This window comes from Barbus barbus, assembly GCF_936440315.1.
Source record: "Barbus barbus genome assembly, chromosome: 11".
NCBI classification, from domain to species: Eukaryota; Metazoa; Chordata; class Actinopteri; order Cypriniformes; family Cyprinidae; genus Barbus; species Barbus barbus.
In genome coordinates, this window is record NC_136739.1 from 19,312,104 (window position 1) to 19,332,838 (window position 20,735).

A 20,735-nucleotide genomic window follows, 5' to 3' on the forward strand; every position below is an offset into this window, starting at 1 on the left:
CAGTAACTTCAGATTAGCTGATTGATGGGTTTCAGTTGGTACTGAGAGGAAAAAGAAATAATATATCTTTTGTGTTATTGTTTTGCAGCAGGTTGGTCATGTTTCCTCTGACTTACACTTTTCAACACTTTGATAAGCTGGTGGTAAGACTTTAAAAGTGCTCTCTGAGTTAGATGAACATCTACAAAAACCAAATAATTATATTTTACTATACTATAACTGCAAACATCAAATACTCATTTATCCACAGAAAAAATGGAAACATCTCCATCTGCTTCTCTTTGTTCTTCTTGGTTTGAATTCATGTTTATAGGCAGTCTGATGGTGATTTGACCGAAACTTTGTTTCATCTTTTCCTATAACGTTATGTATAGGTCCAATACAATCTACAGGGCAAAAAAATAAATAAAATAAAAATTACGTTAGACTATATCATGAACTCTCGCCAGCATTATTAATCAAGTCACAACAGTTTTTATCAAGATACTTTAGGGATTCATGTTAAAAATGACAAACCTCCAGCGGAGAATTGTGCAGGCCTGGACAACCTTTCTTCTTTTAGCTTCTTGAAATAAACGTGTAACCTTATACTAACTAAAATTGACAAGGGTTTAGATAAAAGTAATTAAAATTAATTTTCTCACTTAGCCTACCAATGTAAATGTCGTTCTCCTGAGCGCTGTTTATGTCAAAGAACATTTTATGCATCTGTTTGGAGGGATGAGTTTTAGAATCTAAATGAAAGAAATGAAAGAAAAGACTTTTAGAATCTAAATGAAACACTGAAACTCATATGAGCATGTTGCTTGTCAATAAAAGAGCTGCACGGCACCTTACATGACATAAGTAGAACTTGCAATCATGCTGATTAAATAGAAGACTAGCGTGTACCTATTAATAAATAGATCAAACTGTCCAGATTGCTATACACTGCTAGAACACATGTATTTCTACCAGATCTTTTTGTTGGTATAATAATAGGTTGATTCAGTGCAGATGTCAATTTTAAGTTTATTTTCTTTGGGATAAAGATGTGTCAAAGTAAAATTGAAATAAAAGCACAAATATAATGTAGTATAATAATTTTAAATAGCATAATGTGTATATATATATATATATATATATATATATATATATATATATAGCATAGTTTAGCCCAGGGCTGTCCAAACTCAATCCCGGAGGGCCGGTGTCCTGCAGAGTTTAGCTCCAACTTGCCTCGTCAACCTGCATGGAAGCTTCTAGTATGCTTAGTAAGAGCATGATCAGCTGCTTCAGGTGTGTTTAATTAGGGTTGGAGCTAAACTCTGCAGGACACCGGCCCTCCAGGACCGAGTTTGGACTGCCCTGGGCTAAACTTTAGCCCAAAGAACCCTTTTGTAATATAATAAAAAGTAATATTAATATGTAATTTAAAGAAATAGTTTAATTTAGCTCAAAGGGAATAATTTATGATTTTATAGGGATTTGAACAGAATCACTGTTATGGCGAGTCACTGAATGAGCAATATAACAAACTCTGCATTGGATATTATAATCCCAAATATAGTGAAAACACTATTTAATAACACAGTAACTAGATCGACAGATTAAGACATTAACTTGTGAGCACAAAACACAAGATACTTCTCTTTTCAATATAAATAAGATTTTATTTATATAAACCTAAGACATAAACTAATCTAATACATGAACACAAGCATTCACACGTTGCAGAAAGAGAGAAAGTGAGGAAAGGATGAGTTTAAGAGAATGGAAATGTGAAATCCAGAGTTTATAGCAATATGTTCAATTGCATAGACCTAAACAACCATCAATCACTTATTTAACCCTCGCTTTGAGTTTCTCAATGAGGCTAAAATGTATATTAACTGCACCTGATTCAGTTAGAACCTGGAGGTACTTGCTTGCTTTGCTAAGGGAATCCCTTTTGTCATTGTTGTTGCAGAAAGGGGGTTCCCCGAAGTATCTGATTGGCTGGAAGTTCAGTAGTCTTTGAAGTGAGGTCTTGGGCGTTGGCTGAGGATGCGGAGTTGGTCTGGTTGAAGTTTGAAGCGAGTGCAGTCGGAGCTGGACTTTGCAGCAAACTTACATTAGAACACGAAACTCCACGGAAAGAAAAGAAACTAAAGTATAAGAATAAAAGTATGTAACGAGACTAGGTGGTTTTCTTTCCATTGCGGTAGCAGCTGGCACGTGGGCCAGAGCACGCTGAAAGAGCAACGTCAAAACACGGTGGCAAAAGAGAAGAAGAGGAGAGAGAGTGACTAAGAGAGAGTTTGATGGTGTCCTGAGTTTTTAAACTCGGCTTTCAGACCATCCCATCTGGACGTCTTGACCAATTAGATACTGTCCTTGCTTGGGGAGTTGCTCTGTTTCCACCAAAACATAAATCAACATGTTATCTGTTCAGTCAGAGGTCCGAACTTTACAGGCTCTTGCAAAGTATACTTTTGAACATGATGTCTATAACAAAACTATGATGCATTTGACAAAGAATTGATTGGAAGAAACATTTAAAGCATGATTTTCCAAACTCATACATACCAAACATGAATGTTACCCTTTAAGGCTTAAGCTATTACATATTAAAAGCAAGACATATACAATGAGTGATTAAAACATGGATAGTCAAATGTGTGGGTTACAAACATAATATGGGGTTCTGCATAGAAAGGTCCTTTTAGGATGATTTTATGTGCATATGAAAAAGAAAGTCTTTGTGTAGTTCTATGGAGAACAAAGGCATGTTCTAGACAAAGGAATTCAAGTCTGTCTTTGTCTTGTATGGGGGAAGACCTGCCCAAGAGAGTCTGTAGCTCGTGATTTTCTATCACAGGTTTACATGTGACGGCAATCTCTTTGACCATCAGTCTTGATTACTTGCAACAAATTTGACAGTCTCCTTCCTGAATTGGAATTATCAATATGTGTTCCTTTGTCTCAAGGTTGTAAGCTGTTCTGTGAAAGAGGCTTGCTTCAAACAAGTTGGAGCTAGGATTTGGACAGATTTATGACGTTGTCCTGTTACAGCTTTGAGGCCCCTCTTTGTGGAATCTCAGTTTCTCATGTTTCGATGTTCTGATGCAATCTTAACTTTGTCTGATTCAGTCTCTGATATCTTACACTTTTGTGCCAAAAAGGGTTCTTTCTCATTATATAGAACCTTTTTGGCATAAAGGGTTCTTTGGAGTTGAGTATATAACCTTAGGCTTCTATATAGAACCCCAAAGTACCTTTTTTTTTCTAAGAGTGTAGTACCATGTTGGTAGAATTAGTCACTGGATGTAGGGATAACCTTAAACAGTCTTATCGCTCGAGGAGTCCGAAGCAGATGACAGCAACCTTGCGTTCTTTTCGTTCTGTGAGTGTGCCTTTTCTGTAGAGATTTTATCTTGGGGAACAAAAGCGCGCCTTCCTTTGGCTCTGGCTGAGCACCTCAGCAATGCTTTGACAATCAGGTAAGCCAGTTCAGCCACATTGAGCACAATGCAGATGGCAGAAGATCCCACCATGAAGATGGTGAAGACTGTCTTCTCCGTTGGTCGTGAGATAAAGCAGTCAACTTTATTGGGACAGGGCCACTGCTCACACTTCACAAGACGGGCCATCTGAAACCCATCGTAGACATAATACAAAGCGTACATGAATCCAGCCTCGAAAAGGAGCCGGAAGAACAGGCTAGAGGTGTAGGTCCACCACAGCGGCCCAGTGATGGGTAGACGCCTCTTCTTCAGACTCTTCAGGTCATCCCCTTTGGCACCTCGGTTGGCCAAAAGTCCTTTTTTTACATTGCGTTTGCGATACGCCACATGCATAGCCACCAGCAAAGCTGGTGTAGACACAAAGATGAGCTGCAGGCACCAGAAACGGATGTGTGAGACTGGAAAGAAGTGGTCGTAGCAGACATTTTTGCAGCCGGGCTGCTGTGTGTTACAGGTGAAGTCGGACTGCTCATCCCTCCAGACCGTTTCAGCGGCTATTACAAGGATGCTAATGCGGAAGATGAAGAGGACAGACAGCCAGATCTTTCCCAGGCTGGTGGAGTGTTTATTTACTCCTCCCAGCTGGGCATAAAGTGCTCCCCAACTCATCCTGTCTGCTGTTGCTCTCAGCTCCTAATCATCGAAAAGAAAGAGATGAATTTGAGCAACTACATATATAATGAATATTATTTTATTAACAATTTTTGAGTTCAAATATAAACAATATGTACAGGTCTTTCTCAAAAAATTAGCATATTGTGATAAAGTTCATTATTTTCTGTAATGTACTGATAAACATTAGACTTTCATATATTTTAGATTCATTACAACACAACTGAAGTAGTTAAGCCTTTTATTATTTTAATATTGATGATTTTGGCATACAGCTCATGAAAACCCAAAATTCCTATCTCAAACAATTAGCATATCATGAAAAGGTTCTCTAAACGAGCTATTAACCTAATCATCTGAATCAACTAATTAACTCTAAACACCTGCAAAAGATTCCTGAGGCTTTTAAAAACTCCCAGCCTGGTTCATTACTCAAAACCGCAATCATGGGTAAGACTGCCGACCTGACTGCTGTCCAGAAGGCCATCATTGACACCCTCAAGCAAGAGGGTAAGACACAGAAAGAAATTTCTGAACGAATAGGCTGTTCCCAGAGTGCTGTATCAAGGCACCTCAGTGGGAAGTCTGTGGGAAGGAAAAAGTGTGGCAGAAAACGCAGCACAACGAGAAGAGGTGACCGGACCCTGAGGAAGATTGTGGAGAAGGACCGATTCCAGACCTTGGGGGACCTGCGGAAGCAGTGGACTGAGTCTGGAGTAGTAACATCCAGAGCCACCGTGTACAGGCGTGTGCAGGAAATGGGCTACAGGTGCCGCATTCCCCAGGTCAAGCCACTTTTGAACCAGAAACAGCAGCAGAAGCGCCTGACCTGGGCTACAGAGAAGCAGCACTGGACTGTTGCTCAGTGGTCCAAAGTACTTTTTTCGGATGAAAGCAAATTTTGCATGTCATTCGGAAATCAAGGTGCCAGAGTCTGGAGGAAGACTGGGGAGAGGGAAATGCCAAAATGCCTGAAGTCCAGTATCAAGTACCCACAGTCAGTGATGCTGGTGTTGGTCCACTGTGTTTTATCAAGGGCAGGGTCAATGCAGCTAGCTATCAGGAGATTTTGGAGCACTTCATGCTTCCATCTGCTGAAAAGCTTTATGGAGATGAAGATTTCATTTTTCAGCACGACCTGGCACCTGCTCACAGTGCCAAAACCACTGGTAAATGGTTTACTGACCATGGTATTACTGTGCTCAATTGGCCTGCCAACTCTCCTGACCTGAACCCCATAGAGAATCTGTGGGATATTGTGAAGAGAAAGTTGAGAGACGCAAGACCCAACACTCTGGATGAGCTTAAGGCCGCTATCGAAGCATCCTGGGCCTCCATAACACCTCAGCAGTGCCACAGGCTGATTGCCTCCATGCCACGCCGCATTGAAGCAGTCATTTCTGCAAAAGGATTCCCGACCAAGTATTGAGTGCATAAATGAACATAATGGCCATTCTTTTATTGGTCGGATGAAATATGCTAATTGTTTTAGATAGGAATTTTGGGTTTTCATGAGCTGTATGCCAAAATCATCAATATTAAAACAATAAAAGGCTTGAACTACTTCAGTTGTGTTGTAATGAATCTAAAATATATGAAAGTCTAATGTTTATCAGTACATTACAGAAAATAATGAACTTTATCACAATATGCTAATTTTTTTAGAAGGACCTGTATAACGTTCACACACTTTATATATATTTAAATGTAAACTTGAACTCAAAAATTGTCAACAAAAATATTTGACAACTGAGTTCAAATTTAAATTTAAATTTCAAATTCAAATTTCAGATGACAAAAATATATTCCCTGACCCTGGATATAAGTAGCACGGGTATATTTGTAGCAATAGCCAACAATACAATGTATGGGTCAAAATTTGTAAGGATCAAAGTAAAGATCATGTTCCATGAAGATATTTTGTAAAGTTCCTACCGTAAATATATCAAAACTTAATTTTTGATTAGTAATATACATTGCTAAGGATTTCATTTGGACAACTTTAAAGGTAATTTTCTTAATATTTAGATTTTTTCACCCTCAGATTTCAGATTTTCAAATAGTTGTCCTATCCTAACAAACCATACATCAATGGAAAGCTTTTTTATGCAGCTTTCAGATGATGTATAAATCTCAATTTCAGAAAAAAATTGACCCTTATGACTTTTGTGCTCCAGGGTCACGTATACATATATATATATATATATAGAGAGAATATAATGTTTTATGCTCATCAAGGATGATCAAATACAGTAAAAATAGATACAGCATATTAGAATGATTTCTAAAAGATCATGTGACATTGAAAAGTAATGACTGCTGAAAATTCTGCTTTGCTTATGACAGGAATAAATTGAGTTTTAAAATATAGTACAACAGAAAACAAATTTAAAATTTAAATATTTCTCAATATTTTTTTGTTTGTACAATATTGCAAAAATTTACTGTATTTTTGGTCAAATAAATGCAGTCTTGGTAAGCATAAGAGACTTCTTTACAATGCATATACAGGTGCATCTCAATAAATTAGAATGTCGTGAAAAAGTTCATTTTCTCTTGTAAGTTATTTAAAAAAGTAAAACTTTCATATATTTTAGATTCATTGCATGTAAAGTAAAACATTTCAAAAGTTTTTTGTTTTAATTTTGATGATTAGAGCTTACAGCTCATGAAAGTCAAAAATCAGTATCTCAAAATATTAAATATCATAATATTCACATTTGAGTTTAAATGAATGACCATCCCTACAGTATAAATTCTGGGCTATCTCTTGTTCTTTGAAACCACAATAATGGAAAAGACTGCTGACTTGGCAATGATCCAGAAGACGAACATAGATGCCCTCCACAAAGAGGGTAAGTCACAGAGGGTCATTACTGAAAGGTGTGGCTGTTTACAGAGTGCTGTGTCAAAGCATATTAAATGCAAAGTTGACTGAGTCACCACGCTCAGACATCTTCAGGAAAAGGGCTACTGCTGAACCAGAGACAACGTCAGAAGCATCTTACCTGGGCTGTGGAGAAAAAGAACTGGACTGTTGCTCAGTGTTCCAAAGTAAATTTTGCATTTAATTTGGAAATCAAGGTCCCAGAGTCTGGAGGAAGAGTGGAGTGGCACAGAATCCATGTTGCTTGAAGACCAGTGTGAAGTTTCCACAGTCAGTGATGATTTGGGCTGCCATGTCATCTGCTGGTGTTGGTCCACTGTGTTTTCTGAAGTCCACAGTCAACGCAGCCATCTACCAGGAAATTTTAGAGCACTTCATGCTTCCTTCTGCTGACAAGCTTTATGGAGATGCTGATTTCATTTTCCAGTAGGACTAGGCACCTGCCCACACTGCTAAAGGTACCAAAAGCTGGTTCGATCACCATGGTGTTACTGTGGTTGATTGGCCAGCAAACTCGCCTGACCTGGCTGAACCCCATAGAGAATCTATGGAGTATTGTCAAGAGGAAGATGAGAGACACCAGACCCAACAATACAGACCCAATGACCTGAAGGCCGCTATCAAAGCAACCTGGGCTTCCATTACACCTGAGCAGTGCCACAAACTGATCAACTCCATGCCACGCCGCATTGAGGCAGTAATTAAAGCAAAAAGAGCCCCTACCAAGTATTGAGTACATATACAGTAAATTAACATACTTTCCAGAAGGCCAACAATTCACTAAACATGTTTTTTTTTTTTTTATTGGTCTTATGAAGTATTCTAATTGGTTGAGATAGTGAATTGGTGGGTTTTTGTTAAATGTGAGCCTAAATCATCACAATTAAAAGAACCAAAGACTACTTCAGTCTGTGTGCATTGAATTTATTTAATACACGAGTTTCACAATTTGAGTTGAATTACTGAAATAAATGAACTTTTCCACGACATTCTAATTTATTGAGATGCACCTGTATATATATTATTCCAAACTTTACTAGGGTAAACTTAAATTTTCATTCTTCAATCCTAACACCACAAACTATAATACTATGTTCAAAAAGACTCAACATATTGAATTGAAAATACTCTCATTAACGTATAGGGCTATTAATGACATTAATAAATTCCTATTAATTAAGATATCCTTCATTCCCACACATTTTGGTAACTTTGGTCATATTTGGTTGAATTAACACGGAAGAATTATCACATAATATTACAGTACAACATACAATATTACATATGTCACTTAAAAAAGTGAAATGTCTGGCGGTTTTACAAAAGGAAGTTTACCTCTTAGCCTACAAAATGATTCAGATCAAATCCGTGATATATATCCGTCCAGTTGAGCTAAAATCAGTAGCTACTCTCACTGGCGGAGTTTCTTTGTGGTCTCGCGAGTGAGATGAAGTGATTTGAGGACAGTGAGTTTAGTGCTCTCTCGAGGAGAGGTGCACCTGACATCGGGCGGAGTCACAGCGTTCATTGGGGGGTTCTTGAGCTCGCAGGCGACAAAACTGGAATGTTCCTGGAATGCGTCACCGCTTCAGCAGCGATCTCGTACAGTCGCGTCGCTAGCGTGTAGATGTGGTATTATATTCAGACGTACAACATGTCTTAACTTTCACACAGTATAGTTTTAAATATCTTAGGTCATGTGTAAATAACCTACAGTCGAATAGAAAGTGCTTTTTAGCCTAACCGTTCAGGTGCCATGAAACGAAACGTATATTTACATTAGAGTAATACTGCAACTTAAATGTAAGTAGAATAATTCAGTAAAGTTTAGGCCTACTAATAATCTGTCTCTGCATTATTTCACAAAATATCGAGCCAATCAGTAGGCTATAGCCTGCACATTTCGAGCAAAACATTTCACAAAGATAAGTTAGGTTTGAAAAGAAAAAACAATATGAAACTAATATATACACATATATGTTGAGATTATTAGTGGGCCTACATTTTTCTGAACTACTCACATTTAAGTTGTAGTATTATTCTAATATAGCCTAAGTAATAGGTAGGCCACATTAGACTAAAAAGGACTTTCATTTTATTTTCAATGTGATGTACTACACCAGTGTTTACTCTGACACCTGTGAGAATTGACGTCATACACTAAAAATCACCTCCTCGATACCAGTCAGTTAAGTCATTGTTAGCTCTGAGAAAAGCATTATTTATTTGCATCTGACATTTGGTTTGAAATGTTAAGACATTCATACATCTCAAGTTAAGAGTATACATAATTACTGGGCTCAGCTTAGGTATAAAGAGATTTATTCATAAATGTCCAATGAGGAAGTTACGAAAATGCCATTCATTTTCAACTGCGCATATTTTCCTTTTAATTGTGAATTTCACATTAAAGTGCTCTTTAGTCAAGTATCTGTCACAAATCTTAAACATTATAAAAATTAAATTCATAATCAAATGAGCCCTAAAGCCTTTTCTGAGGTTAGCTTTTGTTTCAGTATTTTCTTCCATAATCTGTTGCCTGGAAGGGAAATATTTAACATCAAGGACAACAATGGTTCAGATAATCCATAACCACTTCCATATAGGTAGTATCTCATGGAGTAGCCTCATTCCTTCAGTTTAGCTAGTCCCATCAGCAGTTGATCTCTTCTCTCTCTCCTGGCTGTAAGGTGTTCCTGTTCAGCAGGGATCAGCTCACAGGTCTCCTAAAGTAGATGGTAAAATCTTTCAGTTTATAATGATTACAATAATTATAGATTTTCGAGTATTTGGGAAATCCGATTTAAGACTTCAAAAGCAACTGTTTCAAGAAAATTTCCAAATATTAATAATATCATTGATATTGCATACTTTTATAATTCTAGCTGCTGGCTCTCCAGAAAAGTCTGGAACAGGCCCAAAAGTATTAAGAACCCTTTTTATGCCCTCTCTGTAGCGCTGGAGATAATCTTCCATACCTGGACAGACAAAACACAGAATGAGGATCAAATCAAAATGTGCTTTTGCATTTCTACAATACAGCATTAATTAACACAGTAGACCATGAAGGTCTGATATTTTTCATGACTCATATAACAGAAATAGTTTTGATCCATTTTAATTCATTTAAAACACTTTTTTAAAACAAGCTACACAATTCATTTTGTATAACAAACACTGCGTCCTTGTGAATAACTGTGACACAAAAAGTATAATCAGTTTGGAATGGTGTCTAAAATGACTCAGCAAATAAAGCTACTGGCTTTTTGTTTTGTAACAGAGTTTTCAAGCATGAATTGAATAGCTCTTCATCTGAAGGGCATGGGTTCTTTTAGAAGGGCTCTTGGCAGATAAGATGTGTCCACAGTTCGTTGCTTACAGATTCCAAGAACTTGTGCCATTACAGCAATGGAAGAAACCAGGGCAAAACTCGTTTACAGGGGGGCTTTATCACCACTGTAGCACCTCACTCGCAGTACAAGGAGGCAGGGCTGAGAATAGTAAGTCATCTGTCATCATCAAAGGTTAGTACCGGTGTCACATAGCAAAGCACGTTTCATAGGGGGAGCAGGATCATCCAGATTTCACACTGCCTTCTGATTTTCACCATGAACATGAGATCTCTTCAAAACACATGCACATTTACACAATTTCGTGCTTGATTCAGTTTCTTTTACAGTCTCTCTCTCTTGCACACACACACACACACACACACACACTTAAGGTCATGTGAGGTGGATGTAATCGAAACAATAAGAGGTTTTCACAGACTGCTTTTTCGCTGCCCTAAGCACCGCACCATTTGTTTTCCATGCATAATGAAAACAAAACCTTCTCAGTGCTTAAATACAAAGTTTCATTATCCCATTTTTTTTTTAATTGCATGGGTTAATAGGTAGCTTGCCTTCTGGTGCATTGAGATGCATGGTTTCAAGGGGACCTATAAAAGCGTAGCGCATGCCCAAGCCCTCAGACATCACCAGATCAATGTCCTTCACTGAGATCACTCCATCCTGGATAAAAAGAAAGAGAAGTTCATTTGGCAACTCACACTGTATTATATGCTTGGATGAAAGACAATGTTTCTAAAAGTGGTTCACTGATGTGCTGATCTTCTAATCCTAAAATTACAGCTTCCTGCTTCGTAGTTTGTCCAGCCACCTTATTGAGAGGAAATCGTAGCCCCCCCCCACCTTTTTGTCCCATCTGAAGAGCACTAAAGCTGCTCCCACTGAATTGGGTTTCTCTTATCATTTAACTCGGTGTCCTCTGAACAATGGGATGGCACGGCTGGGGGAGGCAACTGTGGTTGTACCAGGTTACCTGTGGCTACAGATACCTGTTGCCTGACTGTGCTGAAATCAAAGCTTGGATACAGAACGGGCAGCAGGGGACGAGTTTAGGAGGAGGATAGGGTGGTCTTTGTTAATTTCCTGCACGCAACAACGAGGCCTTTATCTCTGTGTCACCAGGCGGCGGACTGGCTGGGGAAACCGTGAAAAGAGGCCTTTCCTCTACGGTAATCACCAGAGGCAGCCATTAGCTTTTCCAGCTGCTCTACTTTCCAGTGCTGGCTCTCACTCAAAGAGCTGCCTGAACCCTGAGAGGAAGCATGAGTGGATTTGAGCTGCAAATCTGGCATGTGGGGCACCGTCCCAAACTTTAAATGTTCCTCATCATAAAAAACAAAAACTTTTTCCTTTAGTAAAACAACACATTTAAAAAGCACAAACACAAAAAAAGAAATAGACAAGTCCATGAAAACATAAGTGTGTAAGCCTAAAATCTACAGAACTCAACTTTAAAAATTGTATGAGGCTTACAGAAATCTTCAGGCATCTTAACCCCACCGATTTAAGGCTGCTCTAGTCTGTACCTGCTGAAAATTCAGCATAAAGACATGGTGCCACATAAAAGCCAGCCTCAATTATGCCTTCTGAGAAGCATTAGAGTTGCAAAGATTCCTAAATGCCACTTCAGAAGTGCTTCTGTGCCAACTTTGCAGTGTAAATAAAACTGACAGTTCATCCAAAAATTTAAATTCTGTCATCATTTACTCGCCCTCAATTTGTTACAAACCTGTACAAGTTTCTTCCTTCTGCTGCAAATGAAGATATTTTGAAGAATGTAGGTAACCAAACATTTGATGTCCCACTGTGGAAGTCAACGAGGAGCAGCAAATGTTTAATGGAATTTTCATTTTTGGTTGAACTATCCCTTTAGTGGTGTTCTGAACATCAGATCAATTTGAATTTTCAGCTGCAAAACAATATTCAAATGTCTGTGGGCACTATTTTAAAATTTGATGTAACGGTTAGGTATTTGGACCCATGATAACAACATGAACAGCTGACACATCTCATTATTCAAAAGAGTGAAACATGAATAAACTCAAATAATATAATGTGAAGACTTTCAAATTGAACAAAAGAGATGCAACAGCACCAATTAATTTTAATTGTCTTTGAACAATATGTAATTTATGTAAAACCATCTTATGTACAGTGTTGGGGGTAACGCATTACAAGTAACGCGAGTTACGTAATAATACTTTTTTCAAGTAAGAAACGCATTACTTTTTAATTTACACCAGTTACTTTTTTCCCATTTATTGACTGACAGTGCTCTGTGTGAACATGCTGTTACTGTAGTTCTAGACTAAATGTGAATGTGCATTAATTCATCCCACTTGCAAAAAACAGATTTAGTATTCATCAAAATGAATTAAAACAGTGAAATGCAAACTCAGAATATGACGCAAACCGGCAATAATTAAATGTTAAATAACACAAATATATCTAATCCCATTTTATTAACCAATGTCTTTGCTGCTGACCTTTGATGATCCAGTTCAACCATACTAATAAGCAAAAATGACTTTAGATTAACTAACAATTGTACTTCATTGTTTTTTATTGCTGAAGAGTGTTGAACCCTCTTCTCCTGCGTTCTACTGTACAGACGCGAATTTACTTTTCCTTCAGCCTGTGGTTTATTCATTACACTTTTTGGTGTGAAAGGGCTTTTACATTTGCTTTAATTAGAATTTATTTTATTAAAAACAATCAAGCACTGCTAATATTTAAAAAGTAACGCAAAAGTGACACAAAAGTAACGTAACGCATTACTTTCCATAAAAAGTAGCCAAGTAACGTAATTAGTTACTTTTTTAGGGAGTAATGCAATATTGTAATGCATTACTTTTAAAAGTAACTTTCCCCAACACTGCTTATGTAATTACTTCTTTTAATTATCTAAACAAAAAACAGTATGCAATAACCAGTTTGTGTGCTGGTTTAACTGGTTCATCAAGATGGCTTCTTTTAAAGCTCCATCTGACATAACCTTTTAACAGCTCAGAAAGCATTTTGAAATGTCTTTTGAAATGCTTGAAAAGTATTTGCCAACAGCAAAAAAAAGAGGAGAGGTATGTCTGTCATTTAGAAGCTGACCCAAAACATTATATGGAGTTTCGCCTCAAATGGTGCATGTTTAATTCATAAATTTAACTTTTCCTTCTGACCAAGAAGAAATGACAAGACTTGGAAAATTATGACATTACAGTGTACCTCATAAGAAATGCTTAAGAAATTCCTCACACACACTGTCATATGGAAACTGAATAGAAAACGTGAAAACTAGTGAGACAGAACACGATACGCTTTAAATCATACAAATCTAAATTACTTCATCAGTGATGCACAATAACACCACTGATGATGAACTAAAGGATAAGGAAAGAATAAAGAATAATGGTTATTTACTGTTACAGCTAATATATATATATATATATATATATATATATATATATATATATATATATATATATATATATATATATATATATATATATATATATCTGTAACAGATAGATAGATACATACATAGATAGATAGATAGATAGATAGATAGATAGATATGGCCAAAAGTATCGGCACCCTAGGTAAATATGATCAAAGAATTTATCTGCATTGTTCATCCTTTTTATCTTTTATTTAAAAAATTCACAAAAATCTAACCTTTCATTGGATAACAAGAATTTAAAATTGGGGAAATATCATTATGAAATAAATGTTTTTCTCAAATACACGTTGGACACAATTATTGGCACCCCTAGAAATTTTTATGAGCAAAATATCTCTGAAGTATATTCCCATTCATATTCACAATTTTGAGCACTCCAAGGTGATTATGAACATGAAATTATCCAGCCATGGCTTCCTGTTTCACAGAAATATAAACAGGAGGGAAAACAAAGGCCAAATTCCCTTAATCATCCATCACAATCAGAAAAACCAAAGAATATATTTCTGATGTGCAGCAAAAGATAATTGAGCTTCACAAATTTGTGAAGTGGCGTTAAGAAAAGAGCTATAGCAATGAAAATTCCCATTTTTACCATCAGGGTAATAATAAAGAATTTCCAATCAACAGAAAATGTTATGAAACTGCCTGGAAGAGGACGTGTCTATATCGTCCTAATGCATGGTGAGGAGAGTTTGAGTGGCTAAAGACTCTCCAAGGACTACAGCTGGAGAATTGCAGAAAATAGTTGAGTCTCAGGATCAGAAAACCTTTAAAAAAAAAAAAAAAAAAAATGCTCAAACAGCACCTACATCACATGTTGTTTGGGAGCGTTTCAAGAAAAATTATCCTAGCTAATCCAAAAACAAACTCCAGCATATTCAGTAGTCAGACACGACTGGAACTTCAAATGGGACTGGTTTGTATGGTCAGATGAAACAAAAAAAAACACTCAAGATGGGTTTGGTGAACACAGGGATAAAAAGTACCCCATGTGTAGAATTAAATATACTGCTGTATTTTGTATATAGGCCCACAACTGTATGTTGTGGGCCTATATTTCTGATGGAGGTCCTGGACATCTTGTTTAGACACATGGCATCATGGATTCTATCAAATACCAACAGATAAAAAGTCAATAAGTGACTGACTCTGTTAGAAATCTTATAATGGGCCATGTTTGGATCTTCCAACTGTGCTACAGGAGTCGGCTCAGTGCGCCATTTCACCAGAATCTTCTCCTTCAGTGACGAGACCATCTCTTCGCTGACTCTGCAATTAAGAAGCCAAAGCAGAAGTACAGCCTGCAGCTTGGGCCGTAGAAAAAATACGATGCAGATGCAGAATCCTGCACGATGCAGAAGGGCAGTGAGTGCGTCACCTGTCTGGGCAGCCCCCATGCAGAGACTGTATGCTCATTGAGACGGAATGCTCTCACAGAGGGCATGAGTCTCGCTCTTCTCCGCTCACGAATCATAAAAAAAAAACATCCCTGCTCTCCCGTTTCTCCTCTCTCAGCGAGCTTGGAGAAAGGAACGGTGCAGTCACAGAGCTGAACAACCGGGTTTGAATGATCCCACGCCGGCAAGAGCCCGCGTGGTCATTCTCCCCCGACACCTTTATCCGCCGGTGTGTGTTTTACAAGTGAGATTGAGCCACTCGAAGAGGGTGGCAATCTCTCTAGACGGATCAGAGTAAGAATGCGGTCACCAATGATCAGATCGCTGACAGCTTCCCATTTGTGTGCGCGTCGCTGAGGCTGCGCTCACCGAGACAGGCCGCTTTCACAGAAAAAGCACGAGTTTGTCCCTGCATCGCTCACGGATTCCCTTCTTCAATGAAGATAGCCCCGCAACTCTCGCACGTCTCCTCTCCCAGTTACCTCGGAGAAAAAAAAAAATTGCGAACGTGAGTTTTGAGCAATCAGGCATGAGTGATTTATGTCAGCACAGATCCCGCGTGTTTCACTCTTATCGCAGCACTTTGATCTGCCAGTTTATTTTATACGTGAGGATCAGCGCCCCTCGCTTCTTCGAGCGACTGCATCCGATGAGCTATGCCGGCGAGAGACGCACACTCTCACAATCTGTCTCAGTGAGTGCAGCCTCAGCGTGGTTACCCAGTGGGTTACCCAGGCGAGTGGCGCAGGCCTCTACTGCAACCATCTTCAGTTCCTGCTTGTTCTTGGGGCATTTTCCCTTCAGTTTTGTCTTCAGCAAGTGAAATGCATGCTCAATAGGATTCAGGTCAGGTGATTGACTTGGCCATTGCATAACAGTCCACTTCTTTCCCTTCAAAAACTCTTTGGTTGCTTTTGCAGTATGCTTTGGGTCATTGTCCATCTGCACTGTGAAGCGCCGTCCAGTGAGTTCTGAAGCATTTGGCTGAATATGAGCAGATAATATTGTCCGAAACACTTCAGAATTCATCCTGCTGCTTTTGTCAGCAGTCACATCATCAATAAATACAAGAGAACCAGTTCCACTGGCAGCCATACATGCCCACGCCATGACACTACCACCACCATGCTTCACTGATGAGGTGGTATGCTTAGGATTATGAGCAGTTCCTTTCCTTCTCCTTACTCTTCTCTTCCCATCACTCTGGTACAAGTTGATCTTGGTCTCATCTGTCCATAGGATGTTGTTCCAGAACTGTGAAGGCTTTTTTAGATGTCGTTTGGCAAACTCTAATCTGGCCTTCCTGTTTTTGAGGCTCACCAATGGTTTACATCTTGTGGTGAACCCTCTGTATTTACTCTGGTGAAGTCTTCTCTTGATTGTTGACTTTGACACACATACACCTACCTCCTGGAGAGTGTTCTTGATCTGGCCAACTGTTGTGAAGGGTGTTTTCTTCACCAGGGAAAGAATTCTTGGCACGTTATGAATTTCACCAGACAATGGGTAGGTAGTCAAAATATTATTCAGTATAATCATGACTCTAACATGACTCTGTGGTTTTGTTCCATGGCTCAACTAACCTGAACCAGCCTCCAGGACTCAGCTATGATGGCATACTGAACACGGTTCAATGCGAAACCATCAATCTCCTTCCTGAGTCGCACAGGTGCCTGCCCGACATCCGTCATCAGTGAGTAAGCAACATCCATTACAGCAGGCAGTGTTTCGGGGTGTGGCACCAGCTCCACCAGACGGACATAGTAGGGCGGGTTTACCTGTGAGGTTCAAAACAAGAAGGAAATGACACCAGTTTGTCTGGCCCTGGACACAGATAAATCACTATACCAATGTGTTTACTAGAACTAGAGATAATGGCCTTGTATTGAACTTCTTTCCCACTATGAAGGTCTTTGTCTAAATGTCTGACCACAAATGCTTGGCATTCATGATTAAACATTCACTTAATGCGGGTGAAGGTGAAATATTTGCCTCACACTGCTCTGAAGGACAACACGACCAGCAAGACCTTGCTGCTCATGAGATCAGAGTGGAATTTCCATTAAGCATGGAAGGATTCAAAGTCCAGTAAAGCCCCCTGGGCCTAAAACTTTTATCTCCATTCTTCACTACAGGCTGCTAAATCAAGAGTCACAAAAAAAACCTGACATGTCTGTGTAAATAATGCATTCATTAAATAACATAAATAGTAGCACTAAAACTAAAACATGAATGTTGTAAGAACATTTGAAAATAACAATTGTTGAGGTAATTGCAGAAAACTGAAGTGAAGTGAAGTGACATACTGCCAAGTATGGTGACCCATACTCGGAATTCGTGCTCTGCATTTAACCCATCCAAAGTGCACACACACACACCGTGAACACACACCCGGAGCAGTGGGTGTACTGAACTGAAGTATATGCATATCAAAATAAACTGTCAAACATACTGGCAATCTTTTTTTCTTTTTAAAAAAAAATCATTTTCATTATTTCTTTCAAAAACAATTTCAAAGGCCTAAAAATTTAATTTGAGTCTCACTTTTTCATTGTGGCCTCAAACTAGTGCATCCCCACAGTGTATATATAATATAATCTCTCACAGACTGTTATCATAACTAACCGGATGAGAAATGATGCACCGAGTTCGGTTCTGGACATGAGAGAACACGTTGCTTGGCATCAGGCAGGAAGTGGAGCTGCTGAGAATCACGCTTTCTGTGACAAGATTCTCCACCTCATGGAAGACAGTCTGCTTTGCTTCCAGGTCCTCAAACACACACTCCTATTCACAGAAAACACAGAGGACAAGAGCAGATAATGGTCAACAATATATATCAAAGGGACTGTATGAAATGTACTATAATTGAAGCTGTAGCAACATCTTTTCCATACGAGCACAAAAAAGAAACAAGAAGAAAACAAGAGCGGAAAAAATTAATAATAGTGGAATGAGCTGAAAAAATATGACGTGAACTTCCCAAAGCTGATAAAACAGACAGGAATATTCACTCACGCTTCTTTAATTATTTAGCAGGAAAGTTTTTAGTAGTCAGAGTTGCTATGAAACTGAAGTAATGACAGATAATCACTTCCATATTGAGACGTAAATACAAAATTATTGGCGAAACCCAGAATACGTCACCAGAGAGAAGAGCCAGTTATGACATTTTAAATCACAAGTTTATTTCTATTTTTTTTTTTTTAAATGGAACATATACATCCGGGGTGCCCAACCCTGTTCCTGACGATCAACTGTCCGGCAAAGCTCAGCTCCAACTCTAATCAAACACACCTGAATCAACTAATTAAGATCTTCAGGATCGTGTGAAAATTAAAGGCAGGTGTGCTTGATTAGAGTTGGAGCTAAACTTTGTAGGACAGTCGATCGCCAGGAACAGGGTTGGGCACCCCGGATATGCATTAATAAGTCCTTTACAAAAAGATATACAACATACATTAAAAGAAATTATGAATGGTGAATTTTCACTCCATGCTGATATTAAGAATGTGAAGATTTTAGAAAAAAAAGCAAACAAAACACTAAAATAAATTATACAACTTTAAAAAATACTACAGTAACAGGACTATATGGCGTCGTTAAATGTTGACGTCATCATAACTGGGAAAAACAGAAACCATCAGCTGTCAATGAATGTAGTACACAGGAAAAATGCATGATCAGATACATCACCTCATCCATCTTTATGAATCTTTATGGGAAAAAAAGGAATTTCCAATAGCAAACAGAGGTTTGGCTCCAAAGTGTTCAATACATTTTAATAATTAAACACGGGTGCAATTTCAATAGTTAATCACATTAACTCATGGAATGTTCAAACAGTTTCAGACGTAAAACCACAGACATGTCTTCTGGTGTCATGTGCTTTGTACACATTAAAACAATTAAAAGTAAAATAATGAATTTGGTACTTGTTATTAGTGAACACTCTTTCTTATTTTCACATGAAATACTTGTTGCTTTCGTTCCATACATATCAGGGAGATATTTATCCAGCCCAGTCACATTTTTGGGTCACCTGCACAAAGAATGCTCCCTCCAGGGCCTGCTGCAGGTCATCATGACTACTGAGTAGACTCAACTGCTCTGCAGCCGTGAGATTTCCTCTCAGCATTTTGGCTTTCTGAAGTTCCTCAAGCTGTTTCCTGCTCACACACAAAAACACATTACTCATCTAAAATTCAACAAAATCTGACAGCTGTTCAGTCCAAATACAATGTTTTAATCATGGTTTATGGCTGACAAGACAGAAGACAAAAACACGTTTTACTTTAACTGAAGCAACTCTGCATGCATCACAGAAGATTACTGTTTTTGTGTCCTAATCTGTCATTGCTGCATTCTAGCCAGGACACATACAATAAATAAAGGGTTTTACAAGAAAATACTATTTCAGTTTTTCTAATTCAATGTGTTTCTTTGTAACTGTTTGTGAAATGTACTAGCAATTTCTGAGTGAAATTTGTTTCTACACATCTTTAACAGTGTAAATGCATATCTAGGAAAGAGAAAGCCCTGCAACTCCCCCTGGTGACAGAAGAGGACGCAAATCAAGGAAGAGGGTTATTTACACAACATAAACAGATATGAACAGAGAGTACTAATATGTTCAATTGAAAACTTCAATTTATGCATATTTTTTTCTTTGCATATTATGCCCTCTCTTTTTCTATTGATCTCCTCATATCATTGCTTTAGGTAAGGTTGTGCCATAAAAATGGGTCACAGACCTGCTCTGGCAAAAGTTGAGCAGTGATGCTAAAGGCAGAGAATTTGACTGAGGGGTCAACAGGTCATTTTTCTTTCCTGTTTAAAACTGACCTGATCTCTGTGATGGCCCCTGATGCTTGTCCTGGTTTGTTGTCATAGATCTTGACCATGTATCCTCCACTCAAAAACACCATGGCCCAGGAGCGGCCGATCAGCCCACTTTATTATGCCGCATACATGCAATTAGGAAAAAGAGACAGCACAGTAAATAAATCAAATAAAAATGCAGATCAAGGAGTCTGTTAACATTAGTGAAAATCAATGCATCATCTACATACCAAAATGTCTGAGACTACTTAAACACGAACTTTAATATTGCATGACAAATAAACATAATATGACTTTGATGACCATGGATGAAACAAAAACCCTGTAAAAGTGTAGTAACCTTATTTGTACAAGACAAACCTACCCAAAATATGTCAAATAAGCGCACATACCGAGTCACGTGCTCATAAATCACTGCACTGTTCATTTTTCACATGCACTTTTCTGATATGGAGTAATACATACATAAACACAATCACAATAGAGTTCAGAGACCACTCAGCTATTCTATTAGACAATCTCAGGAACACGTCTGCCAAAACTGACAGACTGACTTAAAGTAACTCTCACCTCCCGACAACAGTAATAATCTTTTCTTTTAATGAACTCATCGCAAGCCCCTTTACAAATGTCAAAACTCAGCCAGCTACTTCAAGGAGCACCACTATCACCAGATTCAGCTTGTGATCACGTGCACAAAAGAGA

At 38.3% G+C, this 20,735-nt stretch overlaps 2 protein-coding genes across 4 annotated transcripts; both read right to left on the bottom strand.

Moving 5' to 3' along the window:
- Nucleotides 1–1,748: 1,748 nt before the first annotated feature.
- On the bottom strand, nucleotides 1,749–8,429 carry LOC306876836 (gap junction beta-2 protein-like). Its single transcript, XM_079428260.1, has 2 exons — nucleotides 8,320–8,429; nucleotides 1,749–4,118 (listed from the first exon to the last, which is right to left on the bottom strand). The coding sequence occupies exon 2, from the start codon at nucleotides 4,092–4,094 to the stop codon at nucleotides 3,300–3,302; it is 795 nt and encodes a 264-aa protein (XP_079284386.1). The 5' UTR covers nucleotides 4,095–4,118; nucleotides 8,320–8,429; the 3' UTR covers nucleotides 1,749–3,299.
- A 746-nt stretch (nucleotides 8,430–9,175) lies between these two features.
- LOC306877298 (lambda-crystallin-like) lies at nucleotides 9,176–20,731 on the bottom strand. 3 transcript variants are annotated; one of them, XM_079428990.1, is made up of 9 exons: nucleotides 20,601–20,731; nucleotides 20,395–20,474; nucleotides 20,034–20,141; nucleotides 19,231–19,357; nucleotides 17,814–17,975; nucleotides 16,772–16,966; nucleotides 10,889–10,997; nucleotides 9,856–9,962; nucleotides 9,176–9,710 (listed from the first exon to the last, which is right to left on the bottom strand). In XM_079428990.1, exons 2-9 carry the CDS (start codon nucleotides 20,418–20,420, stop codon nucleotides 9,612–9,614), a joined length of 933 nt encoding a protein of 310 aa, XP_079285116.1. In that variant the 5' UTR covers nucleotides 20,421–20,474; nucleotides 20,601–20,731; the 3' UTR covers nucleotides 9,176–9,611. The 3 variants fall into 3 exon arrangements, with proteins under 3 accessions (XP_079285116.1, XP_079285115.1, XP_079285114.1); XM_079428989.1 differs by having other exon boundaries at nucleotides 20,423–20,474; nucleotides 20,601–20,719; XM_079428988.1 differs by lacking the exon at nucleotides 20,395–20,474 and having other exon boundaries at nucleotides 20,601–20,727.
- Between the last annotated feature and the right edge of the window lie 4 nt (nucleotides 20,732–20,735).

Coding starts and splice junctions, on each gene's coding strand:
- LOC306876836 (XM_079428260.1), bottom strand. CDS start 4,094: ATGAGTTGGGGAGCACTTTATGCCCAGCTGGGAGGAGTAAATAAACAC.
- LOC306877298 (XM_079428988.1), bottom strand. CDS start 20,641: ATGAGTTCATTAAAAGAAAAGATTATTACTGTTGTCGGGAG. Junction 17,976..19,230: donor AGGGAGCATTCTTTGTGCAG/GTGACCCAAAAA, acceptor TTCTGTGAATAG/GAGTGTGTGTTTGAGGACCT. Junction 10,998..16,771: donor AGTCCTGGAGGCTGGTTCAG/GTTAGTTGAGCC, acceptor CTTTTTATCCAG/GATGGAGTGATCTCAGTGAA.